The 20,528-nt window shown below is 42.2% G+C and overlaps 1 protein-coding gene across 7 annotated transcripts in view; it reads right to left on the reverse strand.

Moving 5' to 3' along the window:
* Nucleotides 1–5,392: 5,392 nt before the first annotated feature.
* DNASE2B (deoxyribonuclease 2 beta) overlaps nt 5,393–20,528 on the reverse strand; it is a 32,368-nt gene continuing 17,232 nt past the window's right edge. For 2 of the 7 annotated variants that reach the window (XM_045547649.1, XM_045547648.1), the window contains 4 exons: nt 18,433–18,514; nt 9,738–9,833; nt 7,861–8,058; nt 5,393–5,883 (listed from right to left, as the gene is read on the reverse strand). In XM_045547649.1, the coding sequence (XP_045403605.1) occupies nt 5,543–5,883; nt 7,861–8,058; nt 9,738–9,833; nt 18,433–18,514 (717 nt within the window). In that variant the 3' untranslated portion in view covers nt 5,393–5,542. Of the gene's footprint in view, nt 5,884–7,860; nt 8,059–9,737; nt 9,900–12,365; nt 13,704–14,609; nt 14,667–18,432; nt 18,515–20,528 lie in introns of those variants that run through there. The other 5 variants (XM_045547654.1, XM_045547653.1, XM_045547651.1 and 2 more) reach the window with 5 other exon arrangements.

The raw sequence follows: 20,528 nt of genomic DNA on the forward strand, positions 1-20,528 counted from the left end.
CTTGCTTTGTGGCCCCACTCTACCTGGCTGTCTCATTCTTCTCTATTTCCCAAACCATATCCCCTCCTTCAGTCAAACCAAGCTCCTTGCAGTTGTCTCCTCTTCATGTAGGTACTTAGGTCACCCCTGAGACTGTGCTCATGCTATTCCTTTCTTCTAGAATGTCTTTCCTTCTATTCCAAAGGTCTCAATTCCACCCATCCTTGAAGAGCCCTCAATTTCCACCTCTTCATTGAAAGCTTCTTGACTATTCCAGTCTTCATTAATCATATCTCTCTGAATGGATAGCATAATTGTAATGCTTCTCACAATTTTGTACTTAATTATTGAATTTTAGCGTTGAAAAGGATTTTAAGATCATCCTCAATCTATGCATGAATCCCCTCTACCACAGCCTTCTCAATGAGCTTTTGCTTTGCACTGAAACACTCATGCAGGCAGATCCTGTCATCTTTTACATTCATTCATTCAACCAATATTTACTGAATGACTAATGTTTCAGGCATTGCACTAGGGACTAGGGATTCAACAGTAAACAGGTCACAAAAATCCATGTTCCCTTATGAAGATAATACCAGATAATGGTAAGCGCTAAAAGAAAATAAAATAGTGTATTGTGTTAGAGAGTGACTGGAGATGCTAACTTAAATAGAATGCCCAGGAAAGGCGTCTCATGAGTAATTAATTTAACACTGAGGGCCTTAGTGATGAGAAGGGGGCAGATATGTGCATACCTGGGAGAAAAGACTTTCAGATGAGAACAAGTGCATGATTTTCAGGTGAGGCTGAATTTAGTGAGTTTGTGGAATAGGAAGAAAGACGATGGGTAAAATGTGGGTGGGTGGGTGAGGGGTGGAGATGTAGCTGCAGAGGGGGCCCAGGGTAGGTCCTGTGGTGCTTATAGGTCATGGCAAGAGATTTTAACACAGTTTACACTTAGTTTGAGCTGGATCTGGCTCACTCGATTTTTCATTCCTTCATCCTAGCTCTGCTTATAGGCCTCTTATAGAACTAGTGTAGACCCTCTTCCACAGAACCATGTTTTATATATTTGAAGGGACCCATCCTATCCCTCATGAGCCTGTTCAGGGATAAACATTTTCATTTCTTTCTACCATTCCTTCCACAGTAGAATGATGTCTCAGGAGCCATCCCCATTCTGGCTAATTTATTCTGTATACCTCCGCTCTTTCTATATTTCTCATAAAAGTGGTGCTTTGACCACTAAAACAGGATGGAATAGGGCTCTTTCCTTGCTCTTTCTAGTGTATTTTCTGTTCATAAAAGTCAAGATTGTATTAGCTTATTTTTTTCCAGCCAATCACACTGTTTAGTCACGTTGAGTTTTCTGCCAAAATCTCTGGATTATTTTCCATATCATCTGCTACTAAACCATATTTACCTTCAACTTATGTCTTTGTGATGACCATTGTGTTTTGTTTTGTTTTGATTCAAAGGAAGCATCAAGAATCTTATATTTAGTATTATTTGATTTAACACGTATACCGGCCTTTCAAGATCCCTTGGGATGCCAATTTCATCATCTGCTGGATCTTTTATTTCTCTTACCTGCTTGTCATATACAAATTTAATAAATGTATCTTCCAAATAGTCACAAAAATCATCTAAAAATGTTTTTATAAGAGGGCTAAGGAAAGAGCCAACTATAAGATAAGGGCAGAGACTGTCTTGTTCCTTATTGTTCCTGGCTCATTGCAGTGTCTGCTATGGAGTGTGTTTAATGCATTCAATTGGAAAAAGTGTTTGGGGTGTGCTATTGCTTGAATATCTTCTCCAAAATTCATGTTGAAATTTAATGCCATTGTGATGGTAATAAGAGGTGATTTGGTCATGAGGGCAATGTATTAATGCCATTATTGTGGGAGTGGGTTAGTTATCATGGGAGTTTGGCCCCCTTTTTTTCTGTTCTACCCTTAACTTCTATGAGATCAATTATTTTAGGTTCCACATATGAGTGGCATCATGTGGTAGTTGTTAATATGCCTGGCTTATTTCACTTGGAAAACTGAGTATTCACATGCAAAGAATGAAACTTGATCCCTATCTCTTACCACATACAAAAATCAACTTGAAATGGACTAAACACTTAAAGGTAAGATCCAAAACTATGAAACTATTGGAAGAAAACACAGGAGAAACAGTACATGACGTTGGTCCAAGCAAGGATATTTTTACATAAACATGAGCAACAAAAGCAAAAAGAAACAAATGGGACTACATCAAACTAAAAAGCTTCTGGACAGGAAAGGAAGCAACAACAGAGTGAAGAGACAATCTACAGAGTGGTTGAAAATTGTACATCTGACAAGGGTATAATATGCAGAATTTATAAGGAACTCATTAGGAAAATAACCTAATAATTTGATTACAAAATGAGCAAAAATGCTCATATAGATACTTCTCCAAAGAAGACATACAAAGGGCCAACAGGTATATGAATAAATGCTCAGCATCACTAACCATTAGAAAAATGCCAATCAATACCACAATGAGATATCACCTTATACCAGTTACAATAGCTATTACCAAAAAGACAAAAAATAGCAAATTCTGGCAAGGATGTGGAGAAATGGGAATTCCTTTACACTGTTGGTGGGAATGTAAATTAGTGCAGCCATTATGAAAAACAGTATGAGATTTCATCAAAAAATTAAAAATAGATCTGCCATATTATCCAGCAATCCCACTGCTGTATATACAACCAAAGGAAATGAAATCAGTACACTGAAGAGACATCTGCACATGTTTATTGAAGCACTATTCACAACAGCCAAGGTGTGGAGTCAACATACACGCACATCAGTGGATAAATGGATAAAGAAAATGTGGTATGTATACACACAATGGAATACCAGTCAGCCATAAAAAGGGATGAATTTCTGTCATTCACAACAATTTGGATGAGCCTGGAGGACATTATGTTAGGTGAAGCAAGTCATTCCAGCATTTTAAACCATGGTTTAAAACTTAGATTTCATTCATTAATATCTCCCATCTTCTTCCCTTTCTCCCAAAGGGAATCAATAAAAACATCCCCTATAGTTTCCTTCCAGTGATGTCATTCCCTAAAGATCCTTTCTCAGTCTCGGTGTGGGTATCAGCAGGACCGGGTAGCAGTCCTGGGCACATGCTTGAGAAAGATAGTACTACTACCCCTCTTCGGTTTATTGTGGTTGCCTTTAAGCTCCACCATAGGGAATTACCAACACCAAGATATATCCACTTCCCTCCCAGGATTTGGTATTCTTGAACTACTAGGGCTGTTCAGTTTCTTTTCAGCATGTTTCCTTAAGGAGAGGTCCTTGGACCCCTGAAGGCTCACTGAAAATTACTGACATGAGGCAGATTGATTAATGAGAAAAACAGCATATAAATTTATTTAACATGTATACATAGGAACTTTCAAATTATTGAAACTCTGTAAGCCCCAGTTTCCTTGTCAGTAAAATGGGGATAACAGTTCCTAAGGCATAGATTTGTTATGAAGATTACATAAGAATTTCTTTAATCTTGAATTAATTAAGGTGGGTTGAATGTTCACTATGTAGATAAATGCTCAGTAAATGCTAGCTCTATTTATTGCTGTGATTACGTTTGTTAGATTGTAAGCTTCTTGAAATTGTGAACCATACATGTCTCAAACTTTATTAAGCAATTAGTATTTAACACAAGTTTATTGTTATTCATTGTAGGGACCGAAGCCCTTGGCCCCCTAAAGGTTCACTGAAAAATCACTGACACTGAGGCAGATTGATTAATAGGAGAAAAGGCATATACAAATTTATTTAATGTGTATACATGGGAGCCTTCCGAATAAAGACGCCGTAAAGATACAGGGGAAATTGACCATTTTTATGCTTAGGTTCAACAGAATGTGAACAGCCATATAGAAATATGATTGGACAAAAAGGCCATGACCTAATGTTAATAGACTGAGTGGGGAAAACTAGCAAGGCCTGTATAGATTCTTCATGTCCTCTCTGAGCATGTATTCCTTCCTTCTGGATGTGGGGCTGGACCCTCGCTGGAATGGGGGTCTTATGACCTATAATCAAACAAAGGAGGTCAGATAATTCCTTTATGGACAGCTTTTATACAGAATAATTTTAGGTTTTATGGCTGACTTTCAGGAAAAGGGGCTTTGGCTTTTATGACCCACCTTGGGGAAAAGGGACTCTAGTTTCTATGGCTAGCCTCATGGAGAATGACACAGAGGCAGGAGGACAGGCAAAGGTCAGAGAAAATTTTTGTCTCTGAGGCCTTCATTTTGGGGTACTGTTTTCTGAGCCCCAACATCATTTACATAATAGTTTTTGTTTTTTGTTTTTTTTTGAGACAGAGTCTCGCTCTGTTGCCCAGGCTAGAGTGAGTGCCGTGGCGTCAGCCTAGCTCACAGCAATCTCAAACTTCTGGGCTTAAGCGATCCTCCTGCCTCAGCCTCCCAAGTAGCTGGGACTACAGGCATGCGCCACCATGCCCAGCTAATTTTTTCTATATATGTGTTTTTTTTTTTAGTTGGCCAGATAATTTGTTTCTATTTTTAGTAGAGACGGGGGTCTCACTCTTACTCAGGCTGGTCTCAAACTCCTGACCTTGAGTGATCCACCCACCTCGGCCTCCCAGAGTGCTAGAATTACAGGTGTGAGCCAACGTGCCTGGCCAGAATAGTTATGTTTAATGATAGGAATGCCAGAAAAAGAAACATACTGAAATTAAGATTATTAGATTTGATTGTAGTTTCATGTGACACTTTATTTCCTTCAAATTTATCAGTTGTGCTAAATGCATTTTTTCTCCTATTCTAACTTTAAAATTTTTCTTTAAAAACATTACTCATTTCTGAAACTTTCTTTTATCTTTTTTTTTTTTTTTTTGCTGGGTGTGTGGGATTTAAATTAAAATTCCACCAGTATTTTTAAGTGTCAGCTATGTGCCAGGCTTTGTGCTAGGTGCTTGAACACACCTAGCTATTATCTCCCTTTCATAGATTAAAAAAAACAAGGCTCAGAGAATCCAAGTGAATGGCCCAAGATCATACAGTTAGTAAATAGCAGCTGCAAGAATGACAAATAAGCCTTAACTGTAAACCAGTGAGCAAGAACTTTAGGTGAAATATGACCAAATGGTATGGAACTATAGAGAGAGCTGGGTTTTTTCTTCAAAAAAGGGTGGGGAGGAAAGCCAGGGAAATACTGAAAAGATGAAATTTAATATATGAGCTGGCCAGTCAATCTATAAACAATTAGAGTTGAATAATCTGGAAAAAATATTTTTCACTTCATTTCCTCTGTTCTCATGTTAGTTATATACAATGGTTTATGTTTATGGTATACAAATGCAAAATAGATAAATTGCCACTAACTAGAAGATAAAATGGTAAACATGGGAGAAAAGTATTTTATTTTATGATATATGGATTATGAGTATATTAACAGGCTTTTAATATACAAAGAATGGCTCCCATAGAAGAAAACCAGTTATCAATGTTTTCAGTGATAGTCCATGTGTCCTCTTACCAAAATTAGTTACACTTTTCATAATATAAAACTAATCTTTGAAATGCTTGGTAAATATGCTGATTCTGGGTACAAATGAATCCTCCACTTCTGAAGGCTTGGGATGTGCTCCGATTTATGTCTCCAATGCACGTCCAGTGATTTTTGGTGCCCTTTTGGGAAATACACCACTTGGCATGATCCTGAGAAGAATTGAAATACGATTGTTGAGACAACTTAATTGCTTTGATATTGTAGACATGGTAAGGAAGGGAGCAGTTTGAAGGAAGCTTTTGTCCTGTTCGTTGCCAGGTTTCTGTTAGCAAGTGTGTCTTCAGCTGTGGAGCCATCCAGGCTGCAAAGATATCTAGGGTTTAGAAGGAGAAAGATAGGGAGGTTGGTGTTTACATTTCGATAAGTCTCTGAAAATATCCTCAGGAGTGGAAATCATCATTCACCCCTGATATGTGAATGTCACTAGTACAATAATAACAACATAATTGAGATAGTAGGTGAGAAATTTTTTTGTAAATGCTAAAGTGATATGCAAACAAAGTTATCATTAGTATGAAGATGTTGGTGTCTGCACACATCTTCTGTGCCACACAAACAAGGGAGCGATATACGTTTTGTCCTGAAAAGACCTTTGGAAAGAATAAGGCTAGGGAAGTAATTAGGGGCCAGTGTCTAGAAATCTTTGTAAGTCATCCTAAAATGTTTGGATTTTCCTGAAATCATTAGGGAATTTGTAAAGGAATGTTAGTGGGCAATTAATAGAAACTGGTTTCTGATCATAAGTATCAGCTGAGAGGCAATGTGCAGAATGAATTGGGAAGCATGAGTTAGAAAGTAGATAGGAAAAGCATAAAGTTGTCACAGTAACTGTGACAATAAGCAAAGGTGTGTGAAGTGGCAGAGAGTTGGGAGATGCTAAGATAAACGTGAGTGTTATTAAGGATCTGGAACTGACTGAATTTGAGGGGTTGACAGAGGAGTGAGAAAAAGAAGAGATCTAGAACACCTGGGTGACTGGGCAGAGCGCGAGACAAAGAGTAGGTTTGTGGGGGGGGATGATGACGAGTTGAGTTTGGTGTGTTGAATTTGGTGTGGCTGTACCACTTCCAAGCGGGAATGTCCCATGCACTGCTGAATACATCTGTCAGTGTCTGGGGTAGAGATCCAGACTTGGGGCTCACCCGAGGGCTGACTGCAATTGCCCAGCATGGGTATGTAGACTGACAGGAGGGAGGGCAGAGGACCACATGGCAGCCCAGTCACCTAAGGGGTCGTCAGAGGAGGAGGACCTGGCAGAAGAGACTTAAAAGAAGTGGGAGGAAGATCAAGAGACTGTATACTCCCAAAAATCAGTGAAGGGGAGTGTTTCAGAAAGGAAAGGGTTTCAACAATGCCAAATTCTGCAGAGACTATTTCTATCCTGCTAAGTTTTGGATTTATAGTGTCTAACACAGGGCTTGGCTAGTGGTAGCATTCAGTAAATTTTATTCAATGTGTAAGAAAGGAAGGAAGCAAAGAAATAAGGGAGACAGCGAGGTGATCTAAAACAGCCATTGGTGATCGGGGAGAGTTTAGAGTGTCTACAGACAGAAGGAAGCCTGCAATGAAGGAGCGCTGAGCACGTGAGGTCCCTGAAGAGTTTTTGAAAAAGAAATCTGGAAGAAGAGGAACAAATAGAGATATAGAGGATTTAGAATTGAAAGGGCGGTGTTGAGGCATGTTTGTATGCTATGAGGAAGGAGTCTGGAGAGTGGGAGAGTGGAAACAGAAGAGGGAGAATAGATCAAATGGACACATCAAAGTATTCGGAGGCTGAGATAGGTTCCAGAGCACAGGGGGTGCATCACTTCTTTCAGGATGGGAAGAAGTTCGGTAAAAAGGAATGGAAACAGGTAAGATTGTTGGAGGGGTGGGGGTATGATATCAAAGCAGTTTCTCCCTAGTGATCTTTGTTCTCTTTATGAAGGAGTAAGTGAAGCTATGAGTGAGGGGGTATAAAGGACCTGAGAGTAAGGAAGGCTTAGCATAGCTGCTTAGGGAATGGGAGAAGAGGAAAGGGCTGTGGCCCCATGCCAAGCAGAGGCTGGGGACTGAGTTTTCACTGGCCCTGGCTGAACAGTTGTGAGAAACTTTTGTGGATGCATCAGTAACCATGCTATTCAAGAGGAGCAGGCAGATGTTTGAATTGGTCCTTGACTTCCCTTTTCTCTTTCCTCCCTTTTTTTCTATTTCTCTTCCCCTGAATAATCAGACTATTTCCTCTAAGCAATCCACAGTGAATCCAACAGCAGAGTTGTAGAGCATATTGTTTGATAATGGGTTTTCATACCATCAAGAAAAGAATTAGACTTTGCAAAATGGAGGAAATTTTCTCCCTGGGCTGACTGAAGCCTGGTGAGGTGCCTGCCGGGGATCTTTGATGAGCTGGACCTGGTGCACAACTGGGACATGTGAATGAGCTTCTGGTGAAAGATGGCTGGGATGGAACAGCTATAGATGTTTGGGTTGCAGACCAAGAGCTGAGAATCTGAATCAAGAAACAATTAAAAAAAAAAGAATTAAGACACAAATGGATATGTCTTTTGACATTATAGATCTTGTTGTGGATTAAATGAGGCCGGGCACAGTGGCTCATGCCTATAATCCCAACACTTTGAGAGGCCAAGGCAGGAGGATTGCTTGAGGCTAGGAGTTTGAGATCAGCCTAGGCAACATAGCAAGACCCTGTTTCTATAAAAAATAAAAAATTAGCTGGGCACAGTAGCATACACTTATAGTCCCAGCTACTTGGGAGGCTCAGGCAGGGGGATTGCTTGAGCCCAGGAGTTCAAGGTTGTGGTGAGCTATGATTGCACCACTGCACTTTAGCCTGAGAGACAGAATGAGACCCTGTCTCAAAAAAAAAAAAAAAAAAAAAAAAAACCCAAAAAAAGGGAAACAAAAACAAAAGCATTCCCTTCTTTAAACCAATAGCCTTCAAATAACTTTAGGTTAAAATAACTGACATCTGTTGAGCACTTCCTACTTTCTAGATACTGTTGTATAAGTTTTATGTGGGTTTACTCTTAATCCTCATAGCAACCTTATTATTAGGTAAGTTCTGTTGTTATCATTATTCTCATTTTATAGATGGATTAACTGAGAATTTCTGTTACATGCCCAAGGTTATAAAGCTTTTAACTGAGGGAGCTGGCATTCAAACCCAAGCAATCTGGCCTTGGAGACCGTATGTTTTTTTTCTCCTAAATGTACACATACAAAAATGGAGAACTCCATGCATTGATCATCCAGCTTCGAGAATAATCAGCCCAATCTCTTTTATATTCAGCTCTCTGATCATTACGTGAACTCAGCTGGTAACTGGAGCTTGACTTGTGCAAGAAGCTCAGTGATCCTTGCCATAAGATGGAAATTCAATGAGAAACATTTTCTAAACCTCCTGTATCTACAGGCAAATCACTCTTCACTGCTATTTAGCAACCAACTTTCTCAGTAAAAAGTGATTGCCAGAGCAGTGTTCCTACTTTTCCTCTCCCACCATGGTTTTCCAAATCTAAGTAGTTTTGGCTATTTGAGCTTGAGATCTTAAAGAAAGATTATCTGGCTCAGAGGTGTCATGCTGGCAGCTTATAGGCAACATGTGGTCTGCAAATTAAAAAAAAAAAAACTAAGATTGAGCCTATATGTAAAAATCAGGAGTTTTCTCTCTCTCACTCACATACACACACACATACACATGCACACACACACATGCACACACATGACATACCCCCTAAGTTTCTGTTTCCTCATGAAAAATATGGAGATCTGTAATCATAAGGTCTATATTCCAATATAGCTGCAACACCACAGAGCTGAGGCCTTTGAGGGAAACTAGGGGAGAGTCCACACCCCATTTTGTCCCTATCCCCACTGCCCATGTAATGTCTGTCTGTTTCACTCATTTTTGTTATCTACCTGGCCTCTGAATATGTTCAAAATTACTGTCCCAATCAAGTTTAACAACTTTATTGGTAGTCTAAGAACCAAAGCCCAGTAAGTGAGCCTTACCCAAGGCCTTACCAGGCAAAGCTAGTATTAGAATCTAGCTATCAGAAGGTCTATGAATAGATAAAAAAATGGAGTGACACATTCATTAATACATTTCCAAATCCCTTCTTCAACATTGCTATCTCCTTTTTTTTTTTTAACATACTCTAATTTTACCTATTGCTTCATACTGGTTGTACTTGAAAGTTATGCAGATGCCACTTTGTCCATTTCGCCTCCCCGTGGGTGGATAATCATAGCCTTCTTCAGGAACTGGAGGAAACAGGGGAATAGAATGAATCAGCCAGAACCCCTGGACTCTGTTCCACAGCATTACACCTACCAAACAAACATTTAATACAGACAAATCGGAAAAACAAAGTGCCTTTTAAAACAGGGTTCAAAGTTGCAACATTTAAGCCCATTTATGCTTTAGGCTACTGTTTTATTAGGGCTAACAATCACAAGGATCATGCTCATTTTTCAAAGATTGCAGAAACAATTCTGCACACATCACATTGCCCCAGAGCTAATAACAAGGCACCACACAAAGGGAGCCAAGGCAGCCATCCTGTGAAGAGTTAAGAGGAATCTCATGTTGAAACCACAAGCAAAATTTGTTTGGGCAGAATGCAAATTTGCTAAATTGGAATTTGACCTTGTTAAATTGTACAGTCACCTGGGCAAGATTTAGATAGTATCTTCACTACTGAGCAGCTAAGCTATTTTCAAAAGCTGGCTAAAAAACAGAGTTGAAAGAGAAAATGTCAAATGAAGAAATGTACTTGCAGTAATTTGTTGTAAAGAACTGATGGTCATTTATTGATGGAAGAGTCACCTCATTGTACAAGCCCAATAAAAGAGGCAAAGAGAAAAAAAGGATGCCTTGCACATCTTAGTTAACTATGTTTAGTAAAAATCTCTAGAGCAAAATAACATGAAGGCCAGAAAGGAAGAAGATAGAAATATTTTATTATCTTGTTACATGCCCAAAAGAATCCTGTTAAACAGGTGTATATGACTATTTCTGTGTTTGTAAATATTAATATATGAGGTAGGTTTGGTATGGTAGCTAGACTTTCCAGTTTGCATTTGACCATGCAAGCATAACATTCATTTATGTTTGCCTTATTGTTAGAGTGGAAACCAAACGCCTGCTACTTATTTCTTTTTCAAAGAGCACACCTTAAGAAAATGTTCTCTTGCTCTTTTGGTGGAAAAGTAATCAATACCTGTGTCATGCTGGAAAATATTGAAGGTTCTGTTGCCTAATAGAGCAGGACGACCTTCAAGAGGTCTCCTCTGCCCAGATGAGTGTGCTGTTTTGCTGGAATCCTAACCTCCTGGCACAAATGCCATAGGGTGCTAGGTCATCTGTTGGCAAAGGGAGCCCCTACCCTTGACATTGGGCCCCACTGCTTTTATAGCCTTTTCTTTAAACCTCTGCAGCAACTAAAAGAGTAGAGCAGGAGTAATGGTGGGAGATTGTTGGAGGATGTGGCATGTTATAAAAACTGTTGGGTTCTCTGTAAATAGGGCCATCAGGAGAGCAACTTGGCTAAATAAAAAGCTTTTAATGCTCATAACCTTTGACAGACATTACAAATTATATTCTTAATCACAGGCTGCAAAGGCAGCCCACGGGGTAAATCCAGCCTGTAGATCCATTTTATTAGGCTTGCAGAATATTTTTGTAAAAAAACTTTGGACTAGTTGCCAACATTTAAAAACTGAGGAGATTTTCCACAAATACTAATTTTCAAATCTCTTGAAAAATTGCCTCCCTGTCAGGCAAGCTGAATAGAAACTGTCTCTTACAAACCAAGTTCTAGTGAAGACCACTTGGCTTGCTGACATTACTTGCCTGCTCCCTGAAGCCATTTGAGTTTGGAATCTTTTGAAGAATATTTGTTGCCATGGAAAGTTATTCATAATATAGTAAATTGAAAAAAGGTTGAAAAATAGTCATTACAATACTTTTATAATGATGTTTTAAAATATATATTAATATTGTAGGAAAAATAAAATGGATTAAATGTATTTATCTAATGGGCACTGGGATTACAGATTTTACGTTTACTTGCATTTTGAATTTTTCTATAATGCATAAACATATATGCATAGTTTACAAACAGAAAAATTATAAAAGTTAGCACAATAAAAATTACTACATATGATAGCAATGTATAACAAAATGTATAATAATAAAATTACTATAATATAAAAAGTGATTTAAAAATGCTTTTTCATTTCAAAGGGAACTCTACATTAAGGAGAGTTAATTTTACTGTATGTAAATTATACCTCAGTAAATTTGACTAAAATGTGTGTGAATATATCCACATATATACATATACATGTACATATATATAGACTCATTGGTGTATGTATATATGTACTGTCTGATATTCCCAGTAGTCAGTACTTGATGTAAAGTGTATATTTAGAAATATATTAAGAAATAAAATAGGATTTCTAAAAGTGGGATTGTCAAGTCAAATTATATAATCAATTACAATTCGTTATATTGAAATACATTTCAACAATTCAAAATAAGCTGTTAAGAAGAAAAGCTATTTTTTTAACATGGAATGTGAGAATGTTCAAGATGAAATGTTTAAGAAAATGTTGAGGGTGGAGGCGGAGGGGTGGAGGCGGAGGGGGGAGGGAGGGGAGGAGGTGACTCGAGCATTTAGACACAAGCGAGAGGATGGGGCGGATGGCCCCAAGTGCAAGCGCAGAAAGCAGGCGCACCGCGGCACAATAACGGAGCCTCAGGGAGAGAGAACTGGCAGACATGTGTACCTTGGTCCGAGCAGCTCTGGCATCCCACGGCCCAGGAATGATAATCGATATGCTGTTATATGAATCAGAGGACAACAGACTGCCCCAAGGAGCCTCCTGCTGGCAGTGAGGGAACTCGGCCCCTGCCCAGGTGCGTGCTCCGCGGCCCAGAGGGGAATCGTGGAGACCTTGCACCCAGAGTCCCTCCTCAGGTCCAGCCAGCCGTCTCCGATTTCCCAGCATGTGATGGTCTCACCGTGGAGCCAGGCTTTGACGCTGCTCTGGGCAATTTGCCAGGAATTGAAAGTGAAAGGGACTTGCAGAGGGTCTTTGCCCTGTGTACATGTCGGGTCTGCTGCATGTTCAGCTCACGGCAGCCGTCTGTCCGGAGCAACAGAGGTTGTCAGGAGCCCAGCCTGGGGATTGATGCCAGGGTCCTGGCCTCTGTGGCTCCAAGTGGCCACCAGGAGGGGGTGGCCTTCCTGAGCTGGGTCATGGCTGTTCTCAGCACCACCTACACCCATGGGAAAGGATGCAGAGTTCAAGCGGAAAACCCCGGTGGGGTCAGAGTCCTCCTCTGCTGTCCCTGCCGTTCTGCCTGTGGGGGTGGAGGCTGCTCCCCTCCCGGCCTCCTCTCCTCACATGGGGATGATGGGGCCTTGCCCTGCCTGCGTGGAGCAAGTGAGAGGCGCCCGCGTGTCCTTAGTGTGAATAGTTAAGGGCTGTCCTGAGGGCTGGAGCCTAACTGACGCAAGGCCGGGAGACCAGCGTGGTGGAGCTGAGGCCGCACCGTGGGCTGCTGTCGGGGTCCGGGAGATGCGTCCTGTGGCACACTCAGTGCTGGGCCCGACCTCAGAGCTGTCAGTCGCGGTCATGCTGCCCTATTTCATCCGTAAATCTGCCCCAGGAAGGCTGCGATGTTATCCCTCTGGACCAAGAGAATCCGAGGGCCAGCACGACACCAACATGCTGGTGTGGCCGTGGAAGGGACTCCACCCTGGCACCCAGGTTCCAGGTCTGCGGAGCTCCCCAGGCCCCACTCAACAGTGCTCATCCAAGGCCAGGCCAAGGAGGCCAGGACAGGAGCCAGAACAGTTCCAGCCTGTGCCTTCGTGGAGCCTCTTGCTGCACCTGGGTCCCAGCCGTCCCGTGTCAGACCTGGCTCGACCTGCAGCCCAGTGCTGGGTTGTGGTGTCTGCCACTTATTCTCCCTCCTTCCGGGCCAGGCTGGCTGGGCCCTGAGCTGCAGGGCTGGCCCTCACATGCTTCTTACTGCCCCAGGAGTGTCACTTAAAGGAGGATCATAATGTCAGCTATGTTGTAGCATTCCCCTGACGCCAATCAGAATTTCAAGAAAAAGAAATTGAATATTTCAATGATACACATGACAAGGTCTTTAAAAGCCTAAAGTTATTAAAGGTTTTCAAACTATCGATGGAAAGGTCCCTTAAGAATTGTACAGGTTTAAATTTCTAATAAAGTAAATATCAGTGTCTCTAAGCATGTAAACAGAAAACACTTGTTTCCTTTAAAGAGGAAAATGTTCTCGTGACCAAAAAATGAAAAAACCACTGTAGGTTTTACCCAGCCATGATTGGCCCATTTCTTGCTCTGACCTCATATAGAGCCGCCATTGTCACCAAATCCCCAACCCCTATATAAGCCCCCGGCTGGGCCTAGGATTTTGGTCTTATTGCCCAGGAAGCTGTTTTTGGTGACCTGTGGACCTTGACCGTAGCGCTACTGGTTTGTCTTCATTAGTGAACATTGTTAGTGTAGTTAGTATAGTTAGCTTGCTGGTTAGTTGTGTTAGTGTAGGATAGTTATTAGTTTGTTACCATAGTATGGTTAATATTGTTTGTTAGTAGCATTCATGTAGCATAGTTAATATTGTTTTTTATTAAGATAGTATACTTAGTATTGTTCTTTTGCCATGTTAGTATAATTAGTATTATTACTTAATATTATTTGTTATTGTCATTAGTGTAGTTAGTACTGTTCGTACCCTTACCCTACTTAATATAGTTGAGAGTGTTCATTAGTTAGTTATCGTAGACTTAGCATAGAGGGGCCATGGCGCAGGATTTGGCCCCCAGCGAACCCATGGAGGAGTTGGACTATTATGATTTCCTCAGGGAACTGAGCTCCGGTGCGCACAGCAAGGTGATGCTGGCCGTGTGCTCTATAACTAACACCAAGGTGGCCATCAAAAAGGCCAAGAAGACCAGCTCTGCGCTGATAAGATTCCGCAGGGAGGTTCAATACCTGAGGGCCCTACAACATCCTAATATACTGAAGCTTATCAGGGTCTTCGAGGATGAAAAACAAATGTGCCTGGAAACAGAGTATGCCAGTGGCAGGGACCTTGGCAGGCTTCTCGGGAAACAACAGCGCCTCAATGAGCTCGACGCCCGTCCCCTGTTCTGCCAGCTGCTGGCTGCGGTGCAACACTGCCATGAGAATCACGTTGTCCACCGCAACCTGAAGCCGGCCAACATCCTGCTGGACGGAAAACATGAAAAAGTTATATTAGCTGACTTCAGCCTCGCCGAGACTTCACTGAGGAGGGCTACCTGAACAGATTTTGTGGCACTCCTGCTTTTTGTGCCCCAGAGATGTTCCTCCATGAGAAATATGTGGGACCGGAGGTGGACGTTTGGAGCCTGGGCGTGATCGTCTACAACATGGTAGCCGGGCATGTTCCATTTATGGGTGACAACTGGGAGCAAATGAAGAAAAACATCACTGGGGGAATCTATGAGACACCAGATTTCTTCTCTGATGAACTCAGAGAACTGGTGAGGAAGTGCCTCACCATCGACAGTAAATTGAGGCCCACCATCGCTGAACTCATGGAGGATGCTTGGGTGCAGACGCAGGACCCAATCATCATCCCCCCAGTGAGGACAAAGCCTCATTATAGGACAATCAAACTGGGTGACAGCTCCCCGTCTGCCTGCTACTACCCTACCCTTGAGTCAGAGCAAAGAGGAGACAGCTCTGACCAGGCTGGGGAGACCGAGACCCCTCCCTCGGAAGAGGGCCAGGGCCGGAAGGGGCTTGCCAGGAGACTTGGCAATTTCCTATTAAGAATGTGCTGCATCCTGCCGCCCAGAGAGACCTGCTGCACGCGGTCGAACAAGGTGGTGCCAGTGCAAGAAGACAGCTGAAGCGGCTAAGGAATGGAGAGCAAGATGACCGACACTGCGCTCCCCGGATCCCAACACAGAATGGGAGGTCGGCCAGGCATGGACTGACAGCTGACAGCTCCCACCCACCACTGTCACCCGCACGTCCGTGTTCTTCACAACAGCCGAAAAGTGGAAGCAACCCAAGTGTTCACCAATGAAGAATGGATGAACCAAATGTGGTCCATACACACGGTGGACTATTAGTCAGCCTTCAAAAGGAAGGAGATTCTGACGCATGGTACCACATGGATGAACCTGGGGACATTGTGCTGAGTGATTACACCAGTCACAAAAGATTGCATATCAAGCCCAGGATGAAAGAGGAACCGTCAGCCTGTCCTGCCTTCCCCAGCAAAAGCAAGTTCACGGTGACCGTGTGATCCTCTTGGTGTGGAGGGGCTGCCACCCGGGTCTAAGCACTGCAGCATCCTCAGGGTGACAGCCGAGGCCCAGGGCTCCAGCACTCTCCTGGTGAGCTACAAACAAGGACACGTCCACCTGCGTGCCAGGATCACCATTGGGGTCTACCTGCCCCTCAAGGTTCCATTCTCCAGCCACCGAGACCCCCTGGGGGACCTGGCCACCTATGACCGGCAGGGACACCAATTCAAGAACTTCAGCTCTCTGAGCACCCACTGGGAGTCCACCAGGCCGCTGCTGGCCAGCATTGAGCTTGACCACCCACGTGTTGGTGTCCCAGCAGGACGGGAGCGGCCAAAAGAAGCTGCACGGTTGAAACTGCAAATCAGAAGGAGGAAGGGGTTTCTTCAGCGGTGGTGATGGGGAGACATCCTGCATCAGTTTCCCTCTTCCTCGACTCAGGTTTGTGGACATTTCAGTCCATGAGGCATCGGAACCACAGCCGTCACTGTCACCGCGACTGGCTACCAGCTGTCCCACCTCAGCACGGCCAGAGTGAAGCAGCAGCAGGACCCTCCGGTGCCCGTGTCAGCCTCCATAGAGCTCATCCTGGTGGAGGACGTGAGGGCAGAGCTGCACGTCAGAGAAGGCTCCGGATGTTTCTTCCTCAACACGAGCACTGCAGACGTCATCAAGTGGCCTCCCAGGAGGCCAGGGGAGTTACCGCGAAACACTCAGCTCTACACAAAGTCATGGAAACGAAACAATCTGCTGCTGAAGGATTATTGCGTCAAGGAGGAAATTAAGATGGAAATCAAAACATTCTTTGAACTAAATGAAAAAAGGGACACAAGTTATCAAAATCTGTGGGACACAGCTGAAGCAGTCCTGAGGGGAAAACTTATACCCATAGCTGCCTACATGCAAAAGGCAGAAAGATCACAGATGATCAGTCTGATGAATCATCTCAAAGAACTGGAAGAGGATGAGCAAAACAATCCCAAACCCAGCAGAAGAAAAGAAATACCCGAGATCAGAGTAGAACTAAATGAAATCAATAATAAAAAACTATACAGAAGATTAATAAAACAAAAAGTTTGTTGTTTGAAAGAATAAACAAAATTGACATGCCTCTCACTAGATTAACCAAAAGCAGAAAAGAAAGGACTCTAATAAGCTCAATCAGGAATGAAAAAGGAGAAATTATCATGGACATACAAAATATCATCTATGAATACTATAGACATCTCTACACACATAAACTTGAAAACGTGGAAGAAATTGACAAATTTTATGAAACAGCCTATTTAGGCTCAATCAGGAAGAAAGAGAGCTTCTGAACAGACCAATATCAAGCATCAAAACTGAAACAGCAATCATAAATCTTCCTTAAAAAAAAGTGCCGGACCAGATGGTTTCCCACCTGAATATGACCAGGCCTACAAAGAAGAACAGGTCCTGTCATGCAGAAATTATTCCACTGCATTGAGAAGGAAGCAATCCTCCCCAAATGTTTTACAAAGCCAGCATTACTCTGTTATCAAAACCAGGAAAGGACTCAACGAAAAAAGAAAACCACAGACCAATATCTGTTATGAATATAGACGCAAAAATGCTCAATGAAATCCCAGCAAACTGAATTCAGGTGCTTGCTTGAAGCTCTGGCTCAGGGTGGGGGGCAAGTGCAATATATGTAACGTAAACATTTGTACCCCCATAATATGCTGAAGTAAAAAAAAAATTAATAATTACGACCAAGTGGGCTTCATCCCAGAGTTGCAGGGATGGTTCAACATTTGCAAATCTATCAATGTAATTCACCGCATAAATAGAAGTAAGTGTGTCTGCAGGAGCATGAGTGGACCTGGAAGATCCTCTGAAACCAGGTCACACTGAAGGACCCAGAGCCTCTTACAGCAGAGGGAGAAGAGGTTTCAAGTCCCAGCTCTGCCATCTCCTGGCTGAGTGTCCCTGAGGACATCGGTCAGCATCCCTGAGCCAGGTTCTTCAACAAGAAAAGCAGAGACTGAGAACAACCACAGAAACCATCTCAGAGCTGCTGTGTGGCTACCTGAGGCAGAAGATGTGAGGAACTGGGCTCACCAGAAAGCCAATTGGCTTGGGGACCCAGAGAGTGAAGCTGGGTCTCCCCAGCTAGTCCTACAGTCAACTCCCAACTCAGACCATGCAGCTACGGAGTGGACTTCCCATAAGGTAGTGAGCTCCCTAGCACCAGAAGTATTCAAGGCAGATTTAGACCTGCACCCTCCAAACCGGGAGCCACCAGCCACATGACTGCTTGAAATGTGGCTAATCTGAACTGTGATGTGCTGTAGGTGTAAAACAAACACCAGATTTCAAAGACTTATTATACAAAAGAAATGTAAAATATCTCAGTGTTTTATATTGATTACATATTGAAATGATACTATCTGGCATAAATTAGATTAAATAAAATATTAAATTTAATGTCAAAAAAAAAAAAAAGAAAATGTTGATTTCCAATAGGAAAGAGAAACAAAGAGCCTTTGTCATACCTTTGGTGTGTCCATACTTTGTGCTATAAGTCACAGATTTAGGGACTCCATCATTGTATATTAGGTAGGCTGTGTTGTTACTCTGCAGGAATATATTAAGGTTATAATGGTGTAAATCTTCCACTCACAAATGCTCACAACAATTCTACCAGCTACCCAGCCTGCAATACAGAGCTTTCATTAATACACATGAGAAGTCATCCGTTCCCCTAATAGGCATCTTCCCCATCAGTATGAATTCTGTTACATGCAAGACGGGGGTAAAGAAGTCCGTTCTGAACCACGCACGATTTCGACTCATGTAAAAGGAGCCCTACGCATTGTGATGTGTGTGTGTGAGGGCAATATTCCTATTTCTGTTGGTTATTTTGGAACCAGGTTTCTGATTAAGCAACCTGTGTACGATAAAGAAGTACTGAATTATTTGTTCAGGAAATGAAGTAGGAACAACCAGCCAAGGATTACACCTGGTTTTTTTTTTCCACTGGTATTATAGGCACAGTGGTGCAGAACTGGCTGTCAGGATCTGATTTCCTCTGCCTACTTTGTGCTTCACTTCACTGCTTGGTCATAGCTTTGTACTTAATCAGGAGTCCTCATTATCCGCTCCCCTTTCCTCCTCAATATGGGAGGATTTTTCTGCAATCTGTTTCTCGGCATCACTTCACCTTTCTAACTTGATATTTCCCTGCTTAGAAAAAGTGTTGAAATTTCATGTGTGATACTGGATTTCCTCTGGTAAGGCAGAATGTGAGTCAATTGTCTAAACAGCCAAATCTCTGAGTCAAAGCTATTATTTTGATAGTGTTTGTTTGTCATGTTTTGGAAACTTGTGCTGGGTAGTTCCATTTCATTTGTGTCATAGTGCAATGGCTTTTATTGGAGCCAATAATAATATTCATATTTAAAAAAAACCTCAGTGACATAATTAAAAGCAGGGAAGGACAACCAATCTCCTTTTAAAAGACCCTTGCTTTTCTCTCAGGGAAAAAAGTTGATAATGGAGTCTCTCACAGTTGCTTAATTATTTGATGTAATCAAAAACATTTGAAAAATGCACAATGAGGCCGGGCGCGGTGGCTCACACCTGTAATCCTAGCACTCTGGGAGGCTGAGGCAGGTGGATCGCTCGAGGTCAGGAGTTCGAGACCAGCCTGAGCAAGAGCGAGACCCCGTCCCTACTAAAAATAGAAAGAAATTATCTGGTCAGCTAAAATATATATAGAAAAAATTAGCCAGGCATGGTGGCGCATGCCTGTAGTCCCAGCTACTCGGGAGGCTGAGGCAGAAGGATTGCTAAAACCCAGGAGTTTGAGGTTGCTGTGAGCTAGGCTGACGCCATGGCACTCACTCTAGCCTGGGCAACAAAAGCGAGACTCTGTCTCAAAAAAAAAAAAAAAAAGAAAGAAAGAAAGAAAAATGCACAACGTATTCTGTGTAGCATTCTTGGCTGCTGTGTTTAGGAATATCCAGGAAAGTAAGCTTTTTCTTACACTCATTTTCCATAATTGACCATAGCTGCAGAATGGCATTCACATTGTCCTTGTCTGGAGAACTCTAACTGTTAGTTATTCTATGAGCCAACATTGAATTTGGAAATGAGGCCATTTGTGTGCCTTTGGGCTACAACATGGAGAGACTCTGAGAAGACCCAGTGAGGAACTTTATAATAGATAAAATTTATTATTCTAATCAGGAGTGTAACAGCCAGCTAAGGTTAAATGGGTTGTAGACTTAGTGGGAAGAGAGGCTATTGATAAAGGGAAAAGATCATGGGACTTAAGAATAGGTAGATATAGGAGTGTGACTTTGGACAGTTTTATTCCTACAACACATTCTTTGGGTATTGTTTTGACCATTGGATATTGAAAAAGTCGGGTACAGTCTCTGCCTTCAGTCCAGCAGGAAATACAGACAGGCAAGTACAGGCCACTGCAATATAGTCTGGTGAGTGTTTATGAAGGTTTATGGAAGGTTCTTATTTGCAGAGGCAAAAGAAGGGAGACAATTCCAAATGTACCCAGCTATTGTCCTTGGTCACCTTGACATTTGAGATTTAAAACCAGTTGGCCTGATCTTGCATTGTACTCTCTGTT

Source organism: Lemur catta, chromosome 3 (assembly GCF_020740605.2).
Source record: "Lemur catta isolate mLemCat1 chromosome 3, mLemCat1.pri, whole genome shotgun sequence".
Classification (NCBI taxonomy): Eukaryota; Metazoa; Chordata; class Mammalia; order Primates; family Lemuridae; genus Lemur; species Lemur catta.